This window comes from Papio anubis, chromosome 12, assembly GCF_008728515.1.
Source record: "Papio anubis isolate 15944 chromosome 12, Panubis1.0, whole genome shotgun sequence".
In the NCBI taxonomy this organism is placed as follows: Eukaryota; Metazoa; Chordata; class Mammalia; order Primates; family Cercopithecidae; genus Papio; species Papio anubis.
In genome coordinates this window covers 22,585,408-22,609,331 of record NC_044987.1, presented here as the reverse complement: position 1 = coordinate 22,609,331, position 23,924 = coordinate 22,585,408, and the positions used below count along the sequence as shown (strand labels likewise).

Sequence of the window (23,924 nt, the reverse complement as noted above, 5' to 3'; positions counted from 1 at the left end):
ATATGTGCATACCTTATGCATTTTAAATCATTTTTTATACTTAAATTTTTATCATACTGTAGGGAACAGCTTAATATTCCGGTTTTTTACTGATTTTACAAGCATTTCCAAATTTTCCAAAAGCATAAATAATTATTATTGTTTTTAAAAACAGAGACACAGGTCTCACTATGTTGCCCAGAGTGGTCTCGAACTCCTGGGCTCAAGCAATCCTCCCACCTTAGCCTCCCGGGCAGCTGGGACTATAGGCACGTGCCACTGCTCCCAGCTATCATAAATTATTTTTATAGTCAGAAAAATAGCTATTTTCAAAAAAAGAAAAAGTGATCCTTAAGAAATAGAAGGGATAGAGGAATAAGTTAACACCTCAAGGGAGCAAACAGCTGAGTCTAAAATGTGGGACATTATGCAAGATGATGGCCTGGTTTCTTTAAAGAAATCTTTGACAGAAAAAAAGTAAGATGGGGGTCTTCTTAAAAAGCTTAAGACACGAAATTCAGTATGTGACCCTTGTTGAGATTCTGCTTTTAAACTAACTATAAAAGGCTATTTTTCAGACAATCTAGGAAATCAACTGGGTATTAGATGGTATTAAGAAATTACTGATAATTTTGTTAGGATAATGGCATTACGGCTATGTTAAAACAAAAGTCCTAACACCAAAAAAAGTGACTCTGAAGGCTACTCTAATATTCTTATAATAAAATGAACTCATTATAAACCATTAATAGTAGAAAAGCAGAATGGAGGTGGGATGGGGGAACTGATCATATGGCATCCAAATCAGACTGAAAAGTCTGAAATTAAATCTTTTTCAAAACCTCATATGAATTTCTGCTCAAATCTGTCTTCCATAAAAGAAACGAGAGGCACTAGATATCCAGAGCCACAACTTGAGAAAACACCAGCTGTGCACTACAGAATCAGAGCAAGCAAAGCAAATGACAAACCAAACTTTCTCCAATAAGGCAGACACAGAAACAAAAAGGAACAAAGAAAAGCATCACGCTCCTGAGGAAGTCCAAAGCTTCCTGTACTTCAATGTCAAATTTGGGGAAATCCCTGTATGGTTCAGATTTTATACTTTTGTTTGAAAAAATCTCATGGATTACCTTAAGCAACCTATCAGGTTAATACACACTTCTTTAAAAGACAGAAAACTCAGATAGGCTTGTTCTCTTCTGAGATTTTTTTTTTTTTGAGATGGAGTTTTGCTCTTGTCGCCCAGCTGGAGTGCAATGGCGCAGGATCTTGGCTCACTATAACCTCTGCCTCCTGGGTTCAAGCAATTCTCCTGCCTCAGCCTCCCTAGTAACTGGGATTACAGGCGCCCACCACCACATCTGGCTAATTTTTGTATTTTTAGTAGAGATGGGGCTTCACTACGTTGGCCAGGCTGGTCTTTAACTCCTGACCTCAGGTGATCCAACCGCCTTGGCCTCCCAAAGTGCTGGGATTACAGGCGTGAGCCACCGCACCCGGCCTCCTTCTGAGATTTTATAAACATTTTTACTTCCCTGGGTGATTGTGTAAATTATATTGACTTCCTCACTTAAAGCAATAATGAAGCTCTTCCTCCTGTCAATTTAATTCGCCCCAATGTACCAAATCTTCACAAGGGTTCAACAGATCAACAAATACAGACTGAAAATTCAGTAAGCCAACCATTTCCATAGGAAGAATGTAGAAAATGAAGTAAGTAGGATTTTCCTTCAGTTCTTGGTATACATCATTACTTGCTCTTTCCTCCCAAAACACCTATCTGGTATCAAGGTATGTCTTACACCACTCACCATGGTATCTCTTAGACCACTCACCATGAAATCTCTGCAGCAAGTATTCCATAAGAGAAGTCAGTGGTAGGACTAGGAGAGCCAAAGCAAAGCCTACATTGAAATTCAGAAATCCATTAATTAAATAGAAATACCAGGGTTCTGTACCTGAGGGAGACATAAAGGTAAGAAATCATTAGTGGATGTCTTTAACACCTGTTACGGTGCTTGACATAAAATGTTCTTTGTTTGAGTAACACTGATGATCCTATGTCTCATGGGAATGAGAGTCTACAGCCCACTCTTCCCATGCTAAGTCACACAAAAGCAGCACAAGAGCACAAGATGGAAGAGAATGGGACTGGTCATGAGGATTTAGGGAGAAATCAAGTTTCAAATATTTTCTATACTGTATTTTCTTTTCTTTTTTTTTTTTTTTTTTTTGAGACGGAGTCTCGCTCTGCCACCCAGGCTGGAGTGCAGTGGCATGATCTCGGCTCACTGCAAGCTCCACCTCCCGGGTTCACACCATTCTCCTGCCTCAGCCTCCTGAGTAGCTGGGACTACAGGCACCCGCCACTACGCCCGGCTAATTTTTTTGTATTTTTAGTAGAGATGGGGTTTCACTGTGTTAGCCAGGATGGTCTCGATCTCCTGACCTCGTGATCCGCCCGCCTCAGCCTCCCAAAGTGCTGGGATTACAGGTGTGAGCCACCGCGCCCGGCCTATACTGTATTTTCTATACTGACCACTATATCTAGCCCAAATTGCTATGCCCAAATGGAACTAATACTTTTGAGAACCACCAAATAATTTAAATAGCTTTAGAGTCACAAAAGGCTAAAATAATAAAACTGCCATTTCAATTTAACTATTCTCTCAACATCGTGCAGACCAAAGGAAAGAGTGATAAAAGAACTTAGCTGGTGGCTGGGTGTGGTGGATCAAGCCTGTAATCCCAGCTACTAGGGAGGCTGTGATGGGAGGACTGCTTGAGCCCAGGAGGTTAAGGCTGCAGTAGACTGTGCCACTGCACTCCAGCCTGGGTGACAGAGTGAGACCCTGTCTCAAATAAAAATAAAAATAAGGAACTTACTTTGAGCTATTCAGGCCTATCCCATTTTGTTTTCACCTGTTTGTCCCATTTACATTCTAGCATCTTTCCCCTTGATATGTTCAACCACTATTTTATAGTCGCGTACATTGGGCAACATGTGTTTGGTAAAAAGCAACAACCTGTTTTTCTTACATCATGTTCAGAGACCCAGGCCTTGCTCAGAAGCTTTAAGGATTCAGAATGAAGCAAAATCACTAAAAACACAAGCCTCACTCACATTTGTTTTTATTCTTGAACTCAAAATCCTTACACCCAAATGATGAGAAGCAGACCCCCTCTGCACATTTAGCAGGTTTTTCATCTGCTTTTCCCCTCTGTATGATTACTTCAATCAAGCAGTGAATGACACATGCGGGTTTTAATCACTGTGTGTTGTGACACCCGCCTTGCACCATAGCAATTTCCTGCAATCAGCATTGCTTAAAAGGGTAATCAGAAGGCAGAGGAATAGTCAGAAAAACCTGACATTCTTGCAGCTTGCACAGCAAAATAAGATTAGAAACCAAACCCATAATGCTAGAAACATTTAGGGGAGAAGTAAGAGGGAGGGAGGTTACACTAAGGAAGAGTTCAGGTTCAACTGTGTGTCACTTTTGGGGGAAGCTCACTCCTTCCTGTCTCAATACAATGATACAGATTATTCATGAACAGAGGTCCTATTCCAGGCCCAGTTCATTAGGGACATTTTAATCTTGTATTCTTTACAAATATGCATTTGGGTTATAGAAAACCAATGGATGATTTTATTTTCAAATAAAAAATGTCTTCTCTGAATCTTAATTAGAATTTAACAACATTTTTTAAACTGAGTCCTTTAGAATCCAATTTCCAGAGAGGTAAGCTTTTGCACAATCCTCTCCTGACCACCAGTGTGGAGGCAGTGCTAGCGACCTCTGACTCACCTTTTTCTTAACAGGATTCTGGAAATCTGAGCTTGTGAAGAAAAACCATAGAGTGACCAGACAGAAAGGGAGTTATCCTTTCTATTATCTATTGCAGATGTTAAGCATCAATAGGAAGAGTCACTTGTCTCTTTGATATTTGCAAATATAGACTGTTTTTTTCAGGAAAGCACTTTAGCTTCCAGAAAATATTTGTCTCTAACACAACTTACTATACCTTCCTGTTAGAGCTATCTTTTTATCTAGGTATACTGTACTCTGAGAAGAGGAAACAAAAGTATTAAGTTGGTAAATGCAATCATTTTTATGTGTTCAGAGCTCATAAATCAATTTTCCAACTAGGCTGTGAATATTTCATAATAGACTGTTATTTCCCTGAAAGATGGGGCAAAAACTGGGGGATAAGCCAATAGTGAAGAAGGTTCAAGTGTCAACAGTCTTAAAAACAAGGGCAAAAGGGAACAAAAAGAGTGACTTCTCTCAGCCAGAGTCCTCCCCCGCTTGATGACACATCTGCCTTAGGAAAGGAAAGGGTATAAACTTTTATCTCTTTCCAGGGAGATATTTAATGCTGCTGCTCAGAAAACATCAGAGCTGAACTATGCAAAAAACCATGTCAGAATGACAAGCTAAGCGCTGAACTGGTACAAGATGTTTAGGTGAAGGAAAGCTGGCAGCAGGGTCTCTGTAGGGGGTGACTCACCCATCTTCCTCTTTATGGAAAGTGCCTCAAGTCCTTTCAATCAAATGAGCTAAGGGAAGCTTTCAAAGAAGCTAAAAGAAGGGATAATGTTTACTGCTCCATAGATTGAACGAAGAAGAACTACTTCCCAAAGTTATAATTTTATAGAACTGTAGGAACTAAATCATAGTAAGTCATCCTTATAAATGTCAAATTTGTACCACCGAGAGGGAAAAGCCACTAAGGTTCAAGAGAGATGATTAACAGAAGAGCAAAGGCTCTAGAACAGTTCTGGCTGGCAGTGAATTCTAAGAAGGACTGATAAGACCCCACTGGGGCTTCTTCCTCTGCCACTGCAATTATGGAAACCTGTGGGCCTCCCAACAGAGGGCATTTGTGGGTATTGTCTGAATCTTTCCATCCAGTGATCAGACAGATGTTGATTTTATTTTATTTTATTTTATTTTTTTGAGACGGAGTCTCGCTCTGTCACCCAGGCTGGAGTGCAGTGGCCGGATCTCAGCTCACTGCAAGCTCCGCCTCCCGGGTTCACGCCATTCTCCTGCCTCAGCCTCCCGAGTAGCTGGGACTACAGGCGCCTGCCACCTCGCCCGGCTAAGTTTTTTTTGTATTTTTTAGTAGAGACGGGGTTTCACTGTGTTAGCCAGGATGGTCTCGATCTCCTGACCTCGTGATCCGCCCGTCTCGGCCTCCCAAAGTGCTGGGATTACAGGCTTGAGCCACCGCGCCCGGCCTCAGATGTTGATAAAACATATAAACAGGCAATGGGATCCTGTCCTAAGCTGCAAAGTGGCATCCTGAGCAGACTCACTGTTCTTTCTGAGGCAAGAGCGTTTCCTGTAAGTGTATTCCCATGCCTTCTCCAGGCCTGTGCACTCCTCAGCAGAGAGCACCACTCTTCACTCACCAGACAAAAATACTTGCCAACATCAACATCTGAGAACTTGAAAAGTCATGAGGGGCAAAATCAGTGCCAAGACCAATCACTTTCTTTTCTGCAACACTAAATTTCACCTCTTGATCTCCGACCCCACAGAGACGTTTTGCCTAAGACTTCACAATTCTAGTCTATCCTCTAAATTTTCTAAGTGCCAAGTATTCTTTACCTTATCCAAACACTCCTTCTTTCTTCAACAAAAGGGTCTGGTACGGCGCTCCCATGTGAAAGAGAACTTGCCAGTGTGCATGTCACTCTGCCACTCAAGCTCACTAGGGGCTCCTGATCACTTTCCAAGCCAAAATGCACAAACCTTCAAAGGTATAATTTTCCACCTATTCTATAGATTGGATCCTATCTTCTGCCACCCTCAACTCATGCTCTGTTTTTGTAAGCTTATTCTCTGGTAAAGTCTCAGTAGTCACACTCCAGGGTTTTTGCTAAGGGTCTTGTTTTTGGTAGAAAGAACACGGGCTTTCAAGTCAGACAACACTGGACTCTCATCCCACTTTTGCTACTTATTTAACTATGTGGCATATTCCTCACCATCTCAATCTCAGTTTCTTCATCCAGGAATAAAGATAAATAAGGCCTGTCTCAGAGTTTTTTGAGGAGAAGAAGATGGTATGTGAATAACTTCTGACACATAGTAGGCACTCAATAATCAGAAGATACTGTAATTAATATCTTTGAAAATTTACTCCCTTTATTTCCCCCAGCTTCAAATGAAAGGTGTCAGCTCAAGTCTAGAATGTCTCACTAATACGTGCTACCTAGCCAGGAAAGTGTAGAAAGGTCCCTTTGAAAACCCCAAGAAGTTCATGACCAGCCTGACCAACATGGAGAAACCCCGTCTCTACGAAAAATATAAAATTAGCTGGGCCTGGTGGTCCATGCCTGTAATCCCAGCTACTCGGGAGGCTGAGGCAAGAGAATTGCTTGAACTGCGGGGAGCCGAGGTCGCCCCATTGCACTCTAGCCTGGGCAACAAGAGTGAAACTCCATCTCAAAAAAAAAAGAAGAAAAGAAAAGAAAACCAAGAACAACAGAGAGGGTAAATAAATGATCATAACCACAATGGAGTGATTGAAATCATCTTGCTCATGTGTGAATATTTTCTACCTAAAATCCAACCAATGCTGTAAAAATGTTTTTATAAAGAACTCAATATTCAATCTTTTTGCCTCAGCAGTCCCTATATTTGACATTCCATTTGTCAGAAATGTATCCCCCTAGCATTTACTAAGGACACTCCTACTCTTCCTTCCAGGCTCAGCTGAAGAGTCACACCTTTCTTGACATCACCAGAGGGACTTGCTCTTGCTCCTATGATTCCCTATCTTTCCCCTGTAGCACATAAGACACTGTCCTGTAATTATCTGTTTGTGTGTCTGCAGCCTAATTAGACAGTAAGTACTATAAGGATACAAGATTAATGCTCAAAAGCAATTTATTCAATTTTTTTTTTTTTTTTGAGACAAGGTCTTGCTCTGTCACCCAGGCTGGAGTGCAGTGGTGCAGTTTCAGCTCACTGCAACCTCTGTCTCCTGGGTTCAAGCAATTCACGTGCCTCAGCCTCCCAAGTAGCTGGGATTAAAGGCGAGCACCACCACGCCCAGCTAATTTTTATAATTTTAGTAGAGACAGGGTTTCACCATGTTGGCCAGGCTGGTCTCGAACTCCTGGCCTCAAGTGATCCGCTCACCTTGGCCTCCCAAAGTGCTGGGATTACAGGCCTGAGTCACTGCACCTGACCTTCAATGTTTCTTTAACTGAAGTCCATTTGTCCATCCATTCAAGAAATATTAATAGGCTTAGTATGTTCTTATATATGAGAAATAGCACTAAGAGATATATGCAAAAACTATCAGCACAATGCATTTTTTTCCTGTTTTTAAACTTTTTTTATTTTAAGTTCTGGGGTACACATGCAGGACGTGCAGGTTTGTTACATAGGTAAACTTGAGCCATGGTGGTGTGCTGCACAGATCAACCGATCACCTAGATATTAAGCCCAGCATGCATCAGCTATTATCCTATGTTCTCTCCCGCTCTCCCTCCCTCCGTCCCCCTCCACAGGCCCCAGTATGTGTTGTTCCCCTCCGTGTGTCCATGTGTTCTCATCGTTCAGCTCCCATTCATAAGTGAAACGTGGTGTTTGGTTTTCTGTTTCTGTCTTAGTTTGCTGAAGACAATGGCTTTCAGTTCCATCCATGTCCCTGCAAAGGACATTATCTTGTTCCTTTTTATGGCTGCATAGTATTCTATGGTGTATACCACACAATGCATTTTTAATTTTCAGATAAGAAACTGTGTGCTTAACATAGCTAATGAGGCACCTGGAGCAGGAGACTCTTGTAAAACAGCCAAAACAATGCCAAATAGTGCCCAACATGTAATAAAGTGAAAGAGCTAGCATTTCCAATACAAAAGACATGCTATTTCGCTGTCTGACAAGTTTACTACCTCAAAACATCTAGTAAAATACAAGTCTTTTATATATACGAATGGACTCACCAATTATAATAAAATTAGCTGACAATCATGAAGTACTTTTTTATTTAAAAAGTATTTTATTTATATCTATTATAGTATTCTTATTTGGTATCAAGAAAATCTCAAGCTAGCACCACAACAGGTCTAATAAAAGTGATTCTAGGATACCATAGTAAATGACACACTAATGTAACCCAATTTATTCTTGACAGATCTTTACTGTAAATCTGGACTATACAAGGAATTCCTACTCCTAAGATGGAAGAAGTATTCTCTCTGCAGGGCTCCTAAACCAAAAAGGAGTTAACACTCTAAAAGAATGGAAATCAGGCCGGACATGGTGGCTTATGCCTGTAATCCCAGCACTTTGGGAAGCTGAGGTAGGCGGATCATTTGAGGTCAGGAGTTCGAGATCAGCCTGGCCAACATGGTGAAATCCCCGTCTCTACTAAAAATACAAAAATTAGCCAGGCATAGTGGTGGGTGCCTGTATCCCATCTACTCAGGAGGCTAAGGCAGGCGAATAGCTTGAATCCGGGAGGCAGAGGTGGCAGTGAGCAGAGATCGCGCCACTGCACTCCAGGCTGGGTGACAGAGTGAGACTCTGTCTTAAAAAAAAAAGAATGGAAATCAGACAAAAATTCTTTTTACCAAATTCAAAGATGAGGTAAAGGCACACAAATCCTGCCATCAAGGAACAACTCCCTGAAGTCTGGCTGACTGCAGCACTGTATCAGTCCTAGTCACAGTTGGTAAGGCAATTCTCTCTGTTTCAACAAAGTTTTTGCTACCCCCAGGAAAGTGCTCAGTTTCTATACACCCAAAATAGCAAAATCTGAACTGAAGCTATCCCAGGTTCATTAAAGTAGGCAGAAAGAAGTTCCAAAGACTCTTTCCCAGTAAAACGCTGACTGAAATGAACAGCAAATGCCAGTGTCCCAGGAAAGACTGGCCACTGCTCTACTGGATCTCAAAACCTACCGCAGGGGTTCCTGAATGACCCACTGTTAAACTAGCACTGTAAACTGAAATCAGAATTTATTCCTTCTTTCCTACTTTCCCTACCAGTCTGATTATTCCTATATTTAAGAGTTTCGGCCGGGCGCGGTGGCTCAAGCCTGTAATCCCAGCACTTTGGGAGGCCGAGACGGGCGGATCACAAGGTCAGGAGATCGAGACCATCCTGGCTAACACAGTGAAACCCCGTCTCTACTAAAAATACAAAAAACTAGCCGGGCGCGGTGGCGGGCGCCTGTAGTCCCAGCTACTCGGGAGGCTGAGGCAGGAGAATGGCGTGAACCCGGGAGGCGGAGCTTGCAGTGAGCTGAGATCCGGCCACTGCACTCCAGCCTGGGTGACAGAGCGAGACTTCGTCTAACAAAAAAAAGAATACATAAATATAAGAGTTTCATCCCTGGGCATGGTGGCTCATGCTTGTAATCCCAGCACTTTGGGAGGCCGAGACTGGTGGATTACCTGAGGTTAGGAGTTGGCAACCAGCCTGGCCAACATGGCGAAACCCGGTCTCTACTAAAAATACAAAAATTAGAAGGGTGTGGTGGCGGGCACCTATAATTCCAGATACTCAGGAGGCTGAGGCAGGAGAATTGCTTGAACCCAGGAGAAGAGGCTACAGTGAGCAGAGATCACATCACTGCAGCCAGTCTGGGTGACAAGAGTGAAACTCCGTCTCAAAAATAAATAAATAAATAAATAGAGAGAGAGAGATTCATCAATCCAGAGGGATGCAAAAACATCTGTCACTTTCATAAGTCTCTCACAAAAGGGTTTTATAAATAAGGAGTCAGAATATCAGTAACCCATTATAAAGGTGGAGAAGTCAATTTTTCAAAATTAACATAAATTAACTCAATTTATTCACCCATACAGAGTAGATATTGTGTTTCTAATAGGCCCTCTGTGAAACAATTTCTACTGTGCAATCTAGATCTAAGATCTTTTATTGTCCTGTGAAATAGAATAAAATTTTACAAGTAAACTAAAACAAGAGGCAACCACAAACATGCAAACTCTCCCTAGCTAAAGGGAGACATCTAGAGGCAAAAGCTTAACACTGGGGCCTTTTCTCACATCCCTGGGGGTCTTAGAGCCATAAAGGAGCTTTTTTAAAGTTCTTTCACTTAGTAATTATTCTCTAACTGTGCAGTTTGCGAATTCAATCCACTGAACAAAGCACTGCTTATCTTAACCTATTACTTGCCATCTAGAATAATATTCCCAAAATTCCAGGAGACTCAAGTAAATCTCATTCATATTCTTACTTTAAATCTCCTTATTCAATCTGTTGGCTCTATTGGCAAAATGGCACAGCAAATGATGGACATGGCTAGTGATAAGATTTAAATTGATAGGGATACAGATAGACACAATCTTAACCTGCTTCATAGCAGAACCCCAAAGCAAGCACTTATACAGAATGTTCCAAGACCCTCAAAAGATTAAGGCCGAAGAAACTATAATTATTTTAATGAAAAAACTGCCTCTCTCATGAAATGTTTGCTGACCTTGCTGATTTGATCCAAAAGACTCTAGCTCATCCCCCAATTACTGTAACTAACTCAAATTCCTTCAGGGGCCAAATGAAACTGGCTGGTGGAGTGAAAGGCATCAGGGAAGCAGTGGAGATGGGGTAAACTGAAGACTGCATCCCCAGACTAAAGGCATTCCATTTTTTCTCTTAACCCTAAGCTCATCAACTTCCCCACCCTCTCATGCTGACCCCACACCAGCCCCATTCACTATAACTTTGTCTACAGATTTTCCAAACTTTCTCCCCAAATGCTGGAATTGAAGTAAAGCAAATCTGGAAGAGAAAAAGTAACATCAAATGTGTGTATATATAGAAAATGTCTGGGCCAGGCATGGTGGCTCATGCCTGTAATCCCAGCACTATGGGAGGCCGAGGCAGGTGGATCACCTGAGGTCAGGGGTTCAAGACCAGCCTGGCCAACATGGAGAAACTCTGTCTCTACTAAAAATACAAAAAAATTAGCCAGACATGGTGGCGGGCTAATAGCTGTAACCCCATCTATTCAGGAGGCTGAGGCAGGAGAATTGCTTCAATCCGGGAGGTGGAGGTTGCAGTGAGCCAAGATCATGCCATGGCACTCCAGCCTAGGCAACAAGAGTCTAACTCCATCTCAAAAAAACAGACAAACAAACAAACAAAAATGTCTGGGGTATACTCCCATGTGTTAGTAATAGTTATATGGATATGAGAGTATTATGCTTTTATTTTCTTCTCCTATCATACTGATTTTTTAATAAGAAGAGAAAAAAGTAACTTTTAATTAAAAATAAAAAAGCATCAAAAGCCATAGCATACCCAGAGTCCTCAAAATTCTGAAAGTGAAAATAACAAACAGGAAAAATAGAGAGCCAGTATTGGAATATCACATTAATCAAGGAGAAATATTTGAGTGGCTACGTGTCATCATTGTGCTATACTCAGATGTCATTTTTAAATAGGAAAAGATAAAATCAGCAGAGAACTGCTATATGTAATGAAATGAGGCAACTGAATTAAAATGTTGAAGTTCAGGCAATTAAGCCATCTCCTAACACTTGCCCAAATTTCACAAAGCCTTACCATAAAGATCAGGTCCATGAGGAGTAAAGACATTATACAAAACAATGTTGAGTGGTGCAATCACCAACTTCCCATAATAGTAGCTGTCAATGACCACCACAGGCACCTAAAACAGAGCAGAAAATAGTTTTGCTCTGGAAACATTCTCAAAATGCTAATAGTATAAACCTGAGAATGAAAAACAAAATAAACTCCTAATGTTCCTTTTTTCACATCAAAGTTGCTTTCATTACAACTTTAGGACAAAACAAGTAAAAAAGAAAACTCACCAGAAACAGTATGAGGGCCACCAGCGACCAATGAAAGAAACTCTTCCACCTGTGTTTCATGACCAGCAAATCAAAGGCGATGGGTAAACTATTTAACAGAGAAACAGACAGTGGGGAGTTAAATAAATACTGACAGAGACAGGTCAGATTCACACCTACCTCAAGCTGAACTGAGCATAAAATGCCTCTGTCAGTTATAGTGAGGGAAGAAACCTGGTATGTGAGAGGATGTCCTCACAGGACCCATCAGAGTGCTCTGTATCCCATGGATGCACAAGAAATAGAATTACTGAGCTGCTGGAATTAATTCCATTTGATACACATTTATGGGTAATGGAAATTTAAAATATAAGTATATGTGCCCTACTGTCTTTTTTTTTTTGAGATGGAGTCTCGCTCTGTTGCCCAGGCTGGAGTGCAATGGCGTGATTTCGGCTCACTGCACGTTCCACTTCCCAGGTTCATGCCATTCTCCTGCCTCAGCCTCCCGAGTAGCTGGGACTACAGGTGCCCGCCACCAGCCCTGGCTAATTTTTTGTATTTTCAGTAGAGACAGGGTTTCACTGTGTTAGCCAGGATGGTCTCGATCTCCTGACCTCACAGTCCACGTGCCTCGGCCTCCCCAAGTGCTGGGATTACAGGCGTGAGCCACCGCACCCGGCCTATGTGCCCTACTTCTTACACCCACCCAGCCAAAGAAGTAAGTACTAACCTCTCCCTTCCATGATTTACTAGGATTTTAGTAATAATGTTATTACAGACTTTTTTTTTTGAGACAGGGTCTCACTCTATTGCCCAGGCTGGAGTGCAGTGGTGCAATCTCGGCTCACTACCACCTCCATCTCCTAGGTTCCAGCATTCTCCTGCCTCAGCCTCCCAAGTAGCTGGGACTTACAGGCACACGCCATCAGCCCCAGCTAACTTTTTTTTTTTTTTTTGAGACAGAGTCTCACTCTGTCACCTAGGCTGGGTGTAGCAGCATGATCTTGGCTCACTGCAACCGCCGCCTCCTGGGTTCAAGCGATTCTGCTGCCTCAGCCTCCCAAGTAACTGGGACTATAGGCGCGCACCACCACACCCCACTAATTTTTTTGTATTTTTAGTAGAGACGGGGTTTCACCATGTTGGCCAGGCTGGTCTCAAACTCCTGACCTCGGGAGATCTGCCTGTCTCACCCTCCCAAAGTGCTGGAATTACAGGCATGAGCCACCATGCCTGGCCCCATCTTTGATTTTATATGGCATCATCATCTCTATCATTGATTTAGCAATGTTGTGTGCTGTCATAGTACCTCTTCTGTGATTTGAACCTCCATGTTGTTACGTAAATTCTGCATTAACATTTTGTTTTTATTTTTTGTCACCCCAACTCCTTCCATTTCCATAGTACCTGTATTTCTCCTTTGATAAGTCATACTTTTAATTACTTGTCCAATATCTGTCTTTCCTACTAAACTGTTAAGTTCCAAAAGGGCAGGAAGCATGACTATCTAATTTCTAAAATATCAGTAGTATCTAGCACAAAGCATTCAATGAATGACAGTATACTGATTGCTAACTGACTGTGATCCTGAAATCACTTATCTTGGTAAAGGCGGACTCATCGAAATGTGGCACCCAAGAGCTATTTGAGGAACTCAGTGAAATTCAATGTAGATGGAATAGAGAATGAAAGGAATGGAAGAACTGACAAAAAGAAGCTGGAGAAGTAAAAGGAAGACCATGCAGGGCGTTGTGTGTTATCTTTGAGTCTGGATACCACAGGGCAGGGGCTGGCAAACCTTTTATTTAAAGGACCTGACAGTATATATTTTAGGCTTTGCAGGCCACGTATGTTCTCTGTTGCATAGTCTTCCTCCTCTGTGTATGTTTGTTGTTTTTTAAAAACCCTTTAAAAACGTAAACACTATTTAGTTGTTGGGCTGTACAAAAACAGGTCAGTCAGCCAACCCTCATGACATAAAGCAATGGAGAAGCTACCACAGAGTTTAAAACAGGGAGGTGATACAACCACATCTGCATTTGAGGAACATAACTCTAGTGAGTTTGGAGAACTGATTTACAGGGGTCAATACTAGAGACAAGGAGATCATTTAGGAGGCCGTGTAGTGATCCAGGAACAAGGAGGAGTGAAGATAAGTAATCAGATTCAAAAGATATTCAGGAGATACAATCAATTAACAGGGATGGGAAAGAGAGAAGAGCACAGACAATTTTTAGGTTTCTGGGTCAGTATTGAGGAGACAGCAGTACTATTTACTGGAATAGAAACACGAGTAAAGGAACAGCTACGGAGAGAAGATAATGAATTCAGCAGCTATCTACTAAGCAGCTGGGAATATATGAATGAAGCTCAAGAGAGATAACTGGACTAGACATTAAGCTATGGGAATCACCAAGATGGCTGAGAGAGAGCAGAAAGTACAGAAGAGGGCCTAAGATACAATCCTGAGGAATATGAAAATCTGAGAACGTGCAAAATAGAATAGAAGAAAGGAATGGAGGTGTGGAAACCAGCCTTTAAAAGGCAATTAAGAAAATTTAAAATGGCCTATTCTCTCAGTAACTCCCCTTATAAAAATTTACCCCATAGGTAAATTTCCATAAGTGCACAAAGATATCTGTATAATAATGTTCACTGGGCCGGACACGGTGGCTCACACCTGTAATCCCTACACTTTGGGAGGCCGAGACAGGCGATCACGAGGTCAGGAGTTTGAGACCAGCCTGGCCAATATGGTAAAATCCCATCTCCACTAAAAACACAAAAATTAGCCGGGCGTGGTGGCATGCACCTGTAATCCCAGCTACTTGGGAGGCTGAGGCAGGAGAACTGCTTGAACCTGGGAGACAGAGGTTGCAGTGAGCCAAGATCGTGCCACTACACTCCAGCCTGGGTGACAGAGCAAGATTCCATCTCAAAAAAAAAAAAAAAAAAAAAAAAACTGTTCACTGAGGCATTGGGTATAACAGTAAAAAAAATGAAAACCAAATGTCTACCAATAAGGCAATACTTAAGTAAACCACAGAATGTTATGCAACCAATATAAACAATGATATAAATCTATTAATATGTAGAATACCTATATATATACAGAATAATTCCATTTAAGAATGTAGATTGGTATGTATACAAATATTTATACACACAGCATAATTTTTCTGGAAAGATATATACGAAACTGGCCCGGCGCGGTGGCTCACGCCTGTAATCCCAGCACTTTGGGAGGCCGAGGCGGGCGGATCACGAGGTCAGGAGATCGAGACCATCCTGGCTAACACGGTGAAACCCCGTCTCTACTAAAAATACAAAAAACTAGCCGGGCGTGGTGGCAGCGCCTGTAGTCCCAGCTACTCGGGAGGCTGAGGCAGGAGAATGGCGTGAACCCGGGAGGCGGAGCTTGCAGTGAGCTGAGATCGCGCCACTGCACTCCAGCCTGGGCGGCAGAGTGAGACTCCGTCTCAAAAAAAAAAAAAAAAAAGATATATACAAAACTATTAGCAGTGACTATCTTTGAGGATTGACCTAGCGGAGAAGAAAATTAGGAATTATTTTTACCTTAGACAATCTGGTACTTACTTTTATTTTTACAATAAAGATATAATCCTTCTAAAACAACCTTAACATCATATTAAAACATTTTCCTAAATTACCTGTGGTACAGGTAAGAAATTAAGGCAGCACACACTAGAACAGAAGTAGTGGGAACAAAGAGTATAGAAGGAGCTTGGTGGAAAAAAAGATGTTGGGGGCAAGAATGAAGACTGGCCCAGGCGCAGTGGCTCACGCCTGTAATCCCAGCACTTTGGGAGGCCAAGGCAGGTGGATCACCTGAGGTTGGGAGTTCAAGACCAGCCTGACCAACATGGAGAAACCCCGTCTCTACTAAAAATACAAAATTAGCCAGGCATGGTGGCACACGCCTGTAGCCCCAGCTACTTTGGGGGCTGAGGCAGGAGAATCGCTTGAAACCAGGAGGCGGAGGTTGTGGTGAGCCAAGATCATGCCATTGCACTCCAGCCTGGGCAACAAGAGTGAAACTTCATCTCAAATATAATAATAAATAAATAAAAATAAAGAAAGAAGGAAGACGGGAGAAAACTCAGATTTCAAACCTGAGTGAGTGAAAAAATTCACAGAACAGGGTGGTGCCGTGTGGAGAAAACATCAGCTGTAGAGTCAAAAAGGCCTGGATTCAAAAGCAAACATAATCTTAAAGGTAAATTATTCAAACTCTCAGAGTCTACTTTCTCATTTATAAAGCACTAATAATTGTATTTCTCCTGCAGAGTTGTTGTAAGGTTTCAAGATAAGGTTTACAAAGGGTTTCACTGTGCCTAACACATAGCAGATGCTCAATGGTCATGACTCTTATTAGAATTAATCATAATAGTAAGTGCTAAGAGAAATATTCTTCCATTTTCCAGAATCTTTGAAAGCCCAATTGATTAACTTCAGATTCTACGCAGATAATATGGAGCTAATCCAACATTAAGGTTTACTATATGCCCAGAGATACATGGGAGAAGAACTGTTAGTTTCTTACCCAAGAGCTGCACTGAATGGCCAGCCTAAGATAGCCCCAGCTGCTACTCCCAGCACAGCAATGGAAGTCTTGTCCATATACCATCCAGTCATGGCTATCAACGTAGTGTACATACAGAAGCTACTAGGAAGGAATGCTGCAAAAGTAAAGAAGTGAAAAAAGGCAGGAGGACAAGAGCTCGAGATTAATTAGGTATCAATTAAAAACTGATTAAAAATTTACCTACAGTGTAAAACGTAGGTATATATTTTGGGAAATGCTATATTAGAAAGGACAGCAAAGTGATATTCCTTTAAAAAAAAAGAAGTTCAATGACTCTTATTTTCTCATTCCTGGTTTTTGTTTTTTTGTGTTTTTTTTAAGACGGAGTCTTGCTCTAACACCAGGCTGGAGTGCAGTGGCCAATCTCGGCTCACTGCAACCTCCAATTCCCTGGTTCAAGCAATTCTCTTGCCTCAGCCTCCCGAGTAGCTGGGATTACAGGCACACACCACCACACCCAGCTAATTTTTGTATTTTTAGTAGAGACGGGGCTTCACCATGTTGGCCAGGCTGGTCTTGAACTCCTGACCTCGTGATCCGCCCATCTCGGTCACCCAAAGTACTGGGATTACAGGCATGAGCCACCGTGCCTGGCCTCTCCCTCCTGTTTTTTTGGGTACCAACCCAATTATACAATTCTAACCATGTAATTCCTCTCCCAACCTGAACCTCAAATCAAAAACTCACAAAATTCCATGCTCCCCAGGAACACCCCATGATTATATTTCCAGGAAGGGAATACGCTTTGAAAGACTTAGAGCCATTGTTCACAATTTCTTTATCTTCCGTTGGTCTTCTGAGACTGTCCTGGTCCTAAACTCTAGCCCAGGAAATTCTAGAAAGCCTCCTCAAGGGCCAGATATTGTATGGCAGCAATGCTTTGCACCCTCCATCTGCTGACACAGATAGTCTGGCCTTTAGATAGCCCCCTAATTAGTTCCATCTACCTCAACCTTGTTGTTGTATACAGCAGAGGACAGACAGGGTCTCTGGAACAGAAACAATTGATTAAAGTGTTTCTAGTAACTCTGAACAAAAATGCATATCTTTCTCTTCCGCTGCAGAAAGTCTGATTCAGTAGGGAAGAAAAATCAGTATCAACTACAAAACAACCACAATTAATAGGAGTGAGGTTTTTTTAAACTCAGCAAAGGGTTCAGAGGCTCTGTATGAAAAGATGCTTTCAACTTATCTGTGTCTCAAATGAGATTACAAAACTAAAGATATTCTCAGGAATTTTCTACATATAAAGATCAATTGTAGGAGTAGCAGGCCAGGCACAGTGGCACATGTCTTTAATTTCAGTACTCCGGGAGGCCAAGGTAGGGGAATTGCTTGAGACTAAGAGTTTGAGACCAGCCTGGGCAACACAGTAAAACTCCATCTCTACAAAAAATTTTAAAACTAGCCAGGCATGGTGATGCATGCCTATAGTCCTAGCTACTTGGGAGGCTGTAGCGGAAAGACTGCTAGAGCCCAGGAATTCAAGGCTGCAGTGAGCTATGATTCTGCCACTGCACTCTAGATGCCACTGCCTAGATGAAGAGCAAGACCTTGTCACTTGAAAGAAAAGATGCCGGCTGCAGTGGCTCACACCTGTAATCCCAGCACTTTGGGAGGCTGAGGCGGGTGGATCACGAGGTCAGGAGTTTGAGACCAGCCTGATGAACATGGTGAAACCCCATCTCTACTAAAAATAAAAAAATTAGCTGGGTGCGGTGGCGCGTGCCTGTAATCCCAGCTACTCAGGAGCCTGAGGCAAAAGAATCGCTTGAACCTGGGAGGAGGGGGTTGCAGTGAGCCGAGATGGCATCACTACACTCCAGCCTGGGCAACAGAGCACGACTCTGTCTCAAAAAAAAAAAAAAGAAAAGAAAAGAAGTAGCAAAGCAACTTTAAAAACATGTGAGGTATACCCTTTACCAGTAAATGTCAAATAATAGTGATGCCATCCAAAGCTGTCAGTTCCAGCTGCAGTGTACAGGACAAAGGGAGCAGAGTAATCTGAGGTAGAGCACAGATGTATTTAGGACAGGCTCTCAAAGTCACTCTGGAGTACAGCCCTGACATCTCTGCAGAACAACATCAATTCTGATATATTCAATATGGGAAAAGTAAGTATGTAATTTCGTGCCAGATACTATGTTTCTGCATATACTCAGTGTATATACTAGATCTGGGAACACACAAGCAGAAACTAAAATTGAGAAATTATATCCAGTAACTTAATTTTTCTGGAGAACTGGGAATAGACTACCATTTGGCAGTGGGCCACCTTGATTCAGCTTATACAACGCAAGTGTTCAATGGCAGCACAGTCTGAAAGCCAATGCTCTAGAGGGAGGTTTTTATTCTAAATTTCCAGAAGCTTATTACCAAAAGAAAGCCCAACAAAAGATGTACATAGAATACACCTCAAATAATGTATCATCAGTGGAAAACAGAACCATGAACAACAAGGTCTTTATGTACAAATAACTTCCTTAAACAAAATAAAAGAATTACTTTCTTTCCCCTAATGGCCAAGAAAGGAAGTGGGTGGTTGATGCAAGAATGGAATAAAAAACATCCTGGTGAGACTATCAGCTCTACCATTTATGAATTTTGACTTTTAGTAAATCATTTCATCTACATTTCAATGTCTTTACCTGCAAAAGTAAGAAAATATTTTTCTCACATGGTAGGACTGTTACAAAGTTCAATCAAGATAATGTAGATAACAGCACTCTGCAAATTATTGACATGTTCTATAACCTACATTTGGACAAGTGCTTCCTTTAAATGCAACTGTCAACTATTGGTGAATGTGCAATTTCCTTATCTCCCCTTTTACTTACCTGATGATGAGCAAAACATGCCAGTGCTGAGAACCAAGAAGGCTAGCATCATTCGACTCACGTGCAACCCAAACTTCTTGCACACAGCCCTAGGAAAAACACAAGATTATCAGCATGGAAAATATTAGGAATACACATCTCAAATCGAAGGAGAAAAACATGCACCACAGGTAACACTCAAGATCTAAAGTCAAACACAAAACTACCTTGACAGATTTGTTAGCAATTCACTGTGCATAAGAAACCCAAACATTCTTGTTTCTGACACAGAAGAGAAGCTCTCTACCTAAAATAACATGTATTCTTTACATGCTAAGATTATATCTATCAAGTGGAAAATAGAATGATGTGGTGAAAAATAATAGACCTTAGATTCAGGTGGGCACACATTCAAATTCTGGCTCTGCCACTTACTAGCATTGGAAGCCTACTCTGGTTGAATAATCTCTCTGTCTGATTCCTCAAGCATAAAATAAGGATAATAACACAAATTTTGTAAGGTTTCTGTGAGGACAATGCAAGGAAAAGTGCTTAGGAGAGTGTCTGGCACACAGTTGCTCAATAAACGGTAGTTGTCAGAAAAAAAAAGGCTAGGAGATAGATGAAAATGTGAGTAAGTGGTTATCTAAACCAGTGTTTCTCAAACTTAAGTAATTACATATCTTCTTCTACTTCTTTCTCGTAGGTGTGAACTCCGCAAATTAAACGTATTTAGGCATTACTACTGCTTTGCTTAGTCAATGTTTGTTCAGACACATCCGTGTGTTCATCATTTCCCAGCTCAGATTCCTTACTGCATTTCAGAGCTTCTTTCTGAAATAATTTTGCTTTTTCCTACGTATCTCTTTTAGAAGTTCTTTTAGTGAGAATCTGTTAATGATAAATTCTGTCTTTTTGGTTGGTTGGTTTCCTTTTCTTTCCTTTCTTCCCTCCCATCCCCCCACCCGCCCCACAGATAGGGTCATACTCTCTGTCGCTCAAGTTGGTGTGCAGTGGCATGGTCATAGCTCACTGTATCCTTGAACTCCAGTGTTCAAGGGAACCTCCTGCCTCAGCCTCTCGAATGGCTAGGAGTAACTGTGACTAAAGGCATGTGCCATCATATCCAGCTCATTTTTTGTAGAGATGAGGTCTTGCTATGTTGCCCAGGCTGATCTCAAATTCCTGGGCTCAAGCAATCCTCAACGATCCTCCTGCCTCAGTTTCCCAAAGCACTGGGATTACAAGCTTCTTCCTTTTTTTTTTTTGTTTTCCTTTCTCTCTCTCATTTTTTTTTAACTGAAAATCTGTATTTAGCTCTTGGTCTTAAAAGATGGCTTAACCTAATATACAATTTTAGGATGAGAGTTATTTTCTCTCAGCACTTTGAAGATATTCTTTTTTGGTCTTCTGGCTGTTAAAAAGTCTTCTGTCAGTATAACTACCTAACACTCCTTTGTAGGTATTCTATTAGTCCTCTGACAACTTTTAAAATCTTTTTGTCTCAGGCAGACATGATATAAGGAATATGCACTACCGTAGTAACTCCCCTGGCTGCAGAAACCACACTGCAAGCCCGTCCGGGGTGGGGTGCTGACTGCCATTTGCCACTTTGAAATGGGCATTGCCATGGTGAATCCCATCAATTCAGTAGATGGGTGGGGAAATGAAGATTTCCCCCCAAATCCTTAGGCAAAAGTGAGTTTTTGTTTGGTTGGTTTTGGTTTTTTCCCCCCCTCCTCTTGGCTTTCACATTTTAAATCTTAAATGTTAACTGTTGCAGGCCGTAGGCATGACAGGCAATGAGCAGGTGAAGAACCAATGGAAAAGTATTCAGAAACTCCTGTGTGAGCTAACAGGCTTCTGAATGTATCGCTGTGGTCCACAGAGAAGGCTGGAGAAGGTAGCAAGGAGATGCTGTATCAGCTACTACAGCCTTAAAACAAAGTTGGTGTCTCTTTGGACTTTAAAATTGTTCCTATGCAGCTTATTTTATTTTTGTTTAATCAAATAAACAAGAGGGTTTTTCCATGGCAAAAAAAAAAAAAAAATCTTTTTGTCTCTACTGTTTTACACAGTTTCACTACACTAATTTTTTTGTATCTAGCTTGGGATATGTTAGGTTTACTAAATCTATGGATTAGCATCTTTTTTTTTCCCATCATTTCTGGAAAATTCTCAGCTATTAATACCCCGAATATCGCCTCTCCCCATTCTGTCATCTCCTTCTACAATCTGATTAGATGTATATCAGTTCTTTCAACTCTGGCTTACACATTTCTTTTCTTTTTTTTTTTTTTTTTTTGAGAGAGAGTCTCTCTCTGTTGTCCAGGCTGGAGTGCAATGGCATGATCTTGGCTCACTGCAACTTTTATCTCTTGAGTTCAAGTGATTCTTGTGCCTCTACCACCCAAGTAGCTGGGGCTACAAGCATGCGCCACCACGCCTGGCTAATTTTTGTGTTTTTAGTAGAAATGAGGTTTTACCATGTTGGCCAGGCTGGTCTCAAACTCCTGACCTCAAGTGATCCACCTGCCTCAGCCTCCCAAAGTGCTGGGATTACAGGCGTGAGCCACTGCACCCAGCTGTGGTTTACACATTTCTTAACCTCTTCTATATTACCTTTTTTTTTTGGTCTCTCTGTACTGCATTTTGAGTAATTTATTTAAATCAATCTTCCAATTTACTAGTTTACTCATCAGAATGTCTAATCTGCTGTTTATCTACTGAGTTTTAAGTATAAATATTATATATATTATTGATATTATATAATATTACATTTTATATGATCTTGTAAGTTCTGATTTTTTAAAAATTTGTTTGGTCATCTCGTTTCTTGTTCATGTTTTCGGTTCTTTTACTTGTTTGAAAATGTTAAATATACTTATTTATATTCCTATTTCTCAAGAAATGAAGTTTTTCAGGTCAACATTCTATTCTCACTCATAATGTTTTGCTCCCTTCTGTGCTCTGATTTATTTTTATTATAATTTCTTGTTCATTAGAACTTTATCTCTGGTAATTTTCAGACACTTGGGTTAAGGGTCCATTTCTCTAGAGAAATTTTTGCCAGATGCCAGGGGCACTACCAACCCAGAACAATTTAAAATAAATTCTCGGCTGGGCCTGGTGTCTCACACCTGTAATCCCAGCACTTTGGGAGGCCGAGGCGGGCAGATCACGAGGTCAGGAGATCGAGACATGGTGAAATCCCATCTCTACTAAAGATACAAAAAATTAGCCAGGCATGGGGGTGTGCACCTGTAGCCCCAGTTACTCAGGAGGCTGAGACAGGACAATGGCTTGAACCCGGGAGGCGGAGGTTGCAGTGAGCCGAGATCATGCCACTGCACTCCAGCCTGGGCGACAGTCTCAAAAATAAAATAAAAAATATATAATAAAATAAATTCTCAGTTTAGGGCTTGAAAGACCATGTAGGTGATTTGAATTCAGGCCCAAACCCATATGAAGACCAATTTATGGTTACAATTCTCAAAGGCAGTACTAGCTTTACTTTTTTTCCCTCCACTCCACTCAGAGTCAAGGGTAAAGATTTTTTAAAATCTGACATTTTTAGCTGTGGGAAGACTTTTAATAATGATCACTAAGTCCAAATACCTTTAAATATATTACTAAAGCATTATTAAAATAAGACGTTTGTTAGTTAATCACATAAAAAAGGTGGCTATTTTTATTACCGGGACACTTAAATGCTTAATAGTCCCAACTAATATTCAATCAACTGATAGATACTTGGTGAAAGACAATATATTGGGTGCAAATAAGAGCAGTGATATCCCACACTGGGAGTAGTTTATCAACTAAGTTGTAGGGCAGAGGCAAATCACGATCCTGTATCTTAGGACCGAAAGTAGAGTTCTACTAAATCCTATCAAGTAAAGACCAGTTAGATAGTTTTTAACAGAATTAAAATGAATGACGTAAGGTTATGGTATTTATGACCTCAGGAAAGAAAACGATAATTAGAAGTATAGTGTTCCTCTTCAACTGTTGGTTTCAAACAAGAAGTCACACTTCAGATTTAATATCAGGAGCTACAGGTGAGGGGTGCATCAAAATCTCAGAAATCACCACTAAAGAACTTATTCATATGACCAAAACCCACCTGTACCCCGAAAACTATTGAAATAAAAATAAAAATTAAAAAAAGAAAAAGAAGAGAAAAATAAATAAAAGCAAGAAGTTTTCAGACAGGCCCTGTTGACCCATGACCCACCAACCCACAAACTGGCCTGGCCCTCACGGACACCATGTCTGACTCCTCCAGCATCGCCGCTATGAAGAAAATGGTTCAACAGCCCTGGCTGGAGGCCAGGGTCAGCTGCATAAAAGTTTCGCAGGCAGCTGCAGACTTGAAACAATTCTGTCTGCAGAATGTTCAACACGACCCTCTGCTGACTGGAATATCTTCAAGTACAAATCCCTTCAGACCCCAGAAAATCTGTTTTTTTGTAGTAAAATGAATCTTTCAAAAGTTTCCCAAACCACTTCTTATGATCCAGTGGATATTCAAAACAGAGCTAAATTTGAAGTCTGTACAAAAGCTTATCCCTGTAGCACATGTGCCATACTATACAAACTTCTACTTTCGTCAGTCTTTAATATCTACCTCTCTGAATTTTCATGAATTTCTATTTCACAAGGGTAATTGTTTTATCTACACTGGCAGCAGCATACAATAAAACTCAGTATG

General features: G+C 41.2%; 1 protein-coding gene and 1 pseudogene across 12 annotated transcripts in view; one reads left to right on the top strand and one right to left on the bottom strand.

Annotated features, from left to right (window-relative positions):
- The window catches only part of ALG9 (ALG9 alpha-1,2-mannosyltransferase), a 94,635-nt gene that overhangs the window by 59,741 nt on the left and 10,970 nt on the right, over nt 1-23,924 (bottom strand). For 10 of the 12 annotated variants that reach the window (XR_001895140.3, XM_009187250.4, XM_009187252.4 and 7 more), the window contains exons 5-9: nt 19,232-19,320; nt 16,353-16,488; nt 11,807-11,894; nt 11,538-11,643; nt 1,818-1,940 (exon numbers count right to left, since the gene is read on the bottom strand). Coding sequence is in view for 11 of the 12 variants with exons in the window: in XM_009187250.4 (XP_009185514.1) it covers nt 1,818-1,940; nt 11,538-11,643; nt 11,807-11,894; nt 16,353-16,488; nt 19,232-19,320 (542 nt within the window). In the remaining variant the exon portion in view is untranslated. The remainder of the gene's footprint in view (nt 1-1,817; nt 1,941-11,537; nt 11,644-11,806; nt 11,895-16,352; nt 16,489-19,231; nt 19,321-23,924) is intronic. The other 2 variants (XM_009187253.4, XM_021926526.2) reach the window with 1 other exon arrangement.
- LOC116269794 lies at nt 23,482-23,694 on the top strand (annotated as a pseudogene).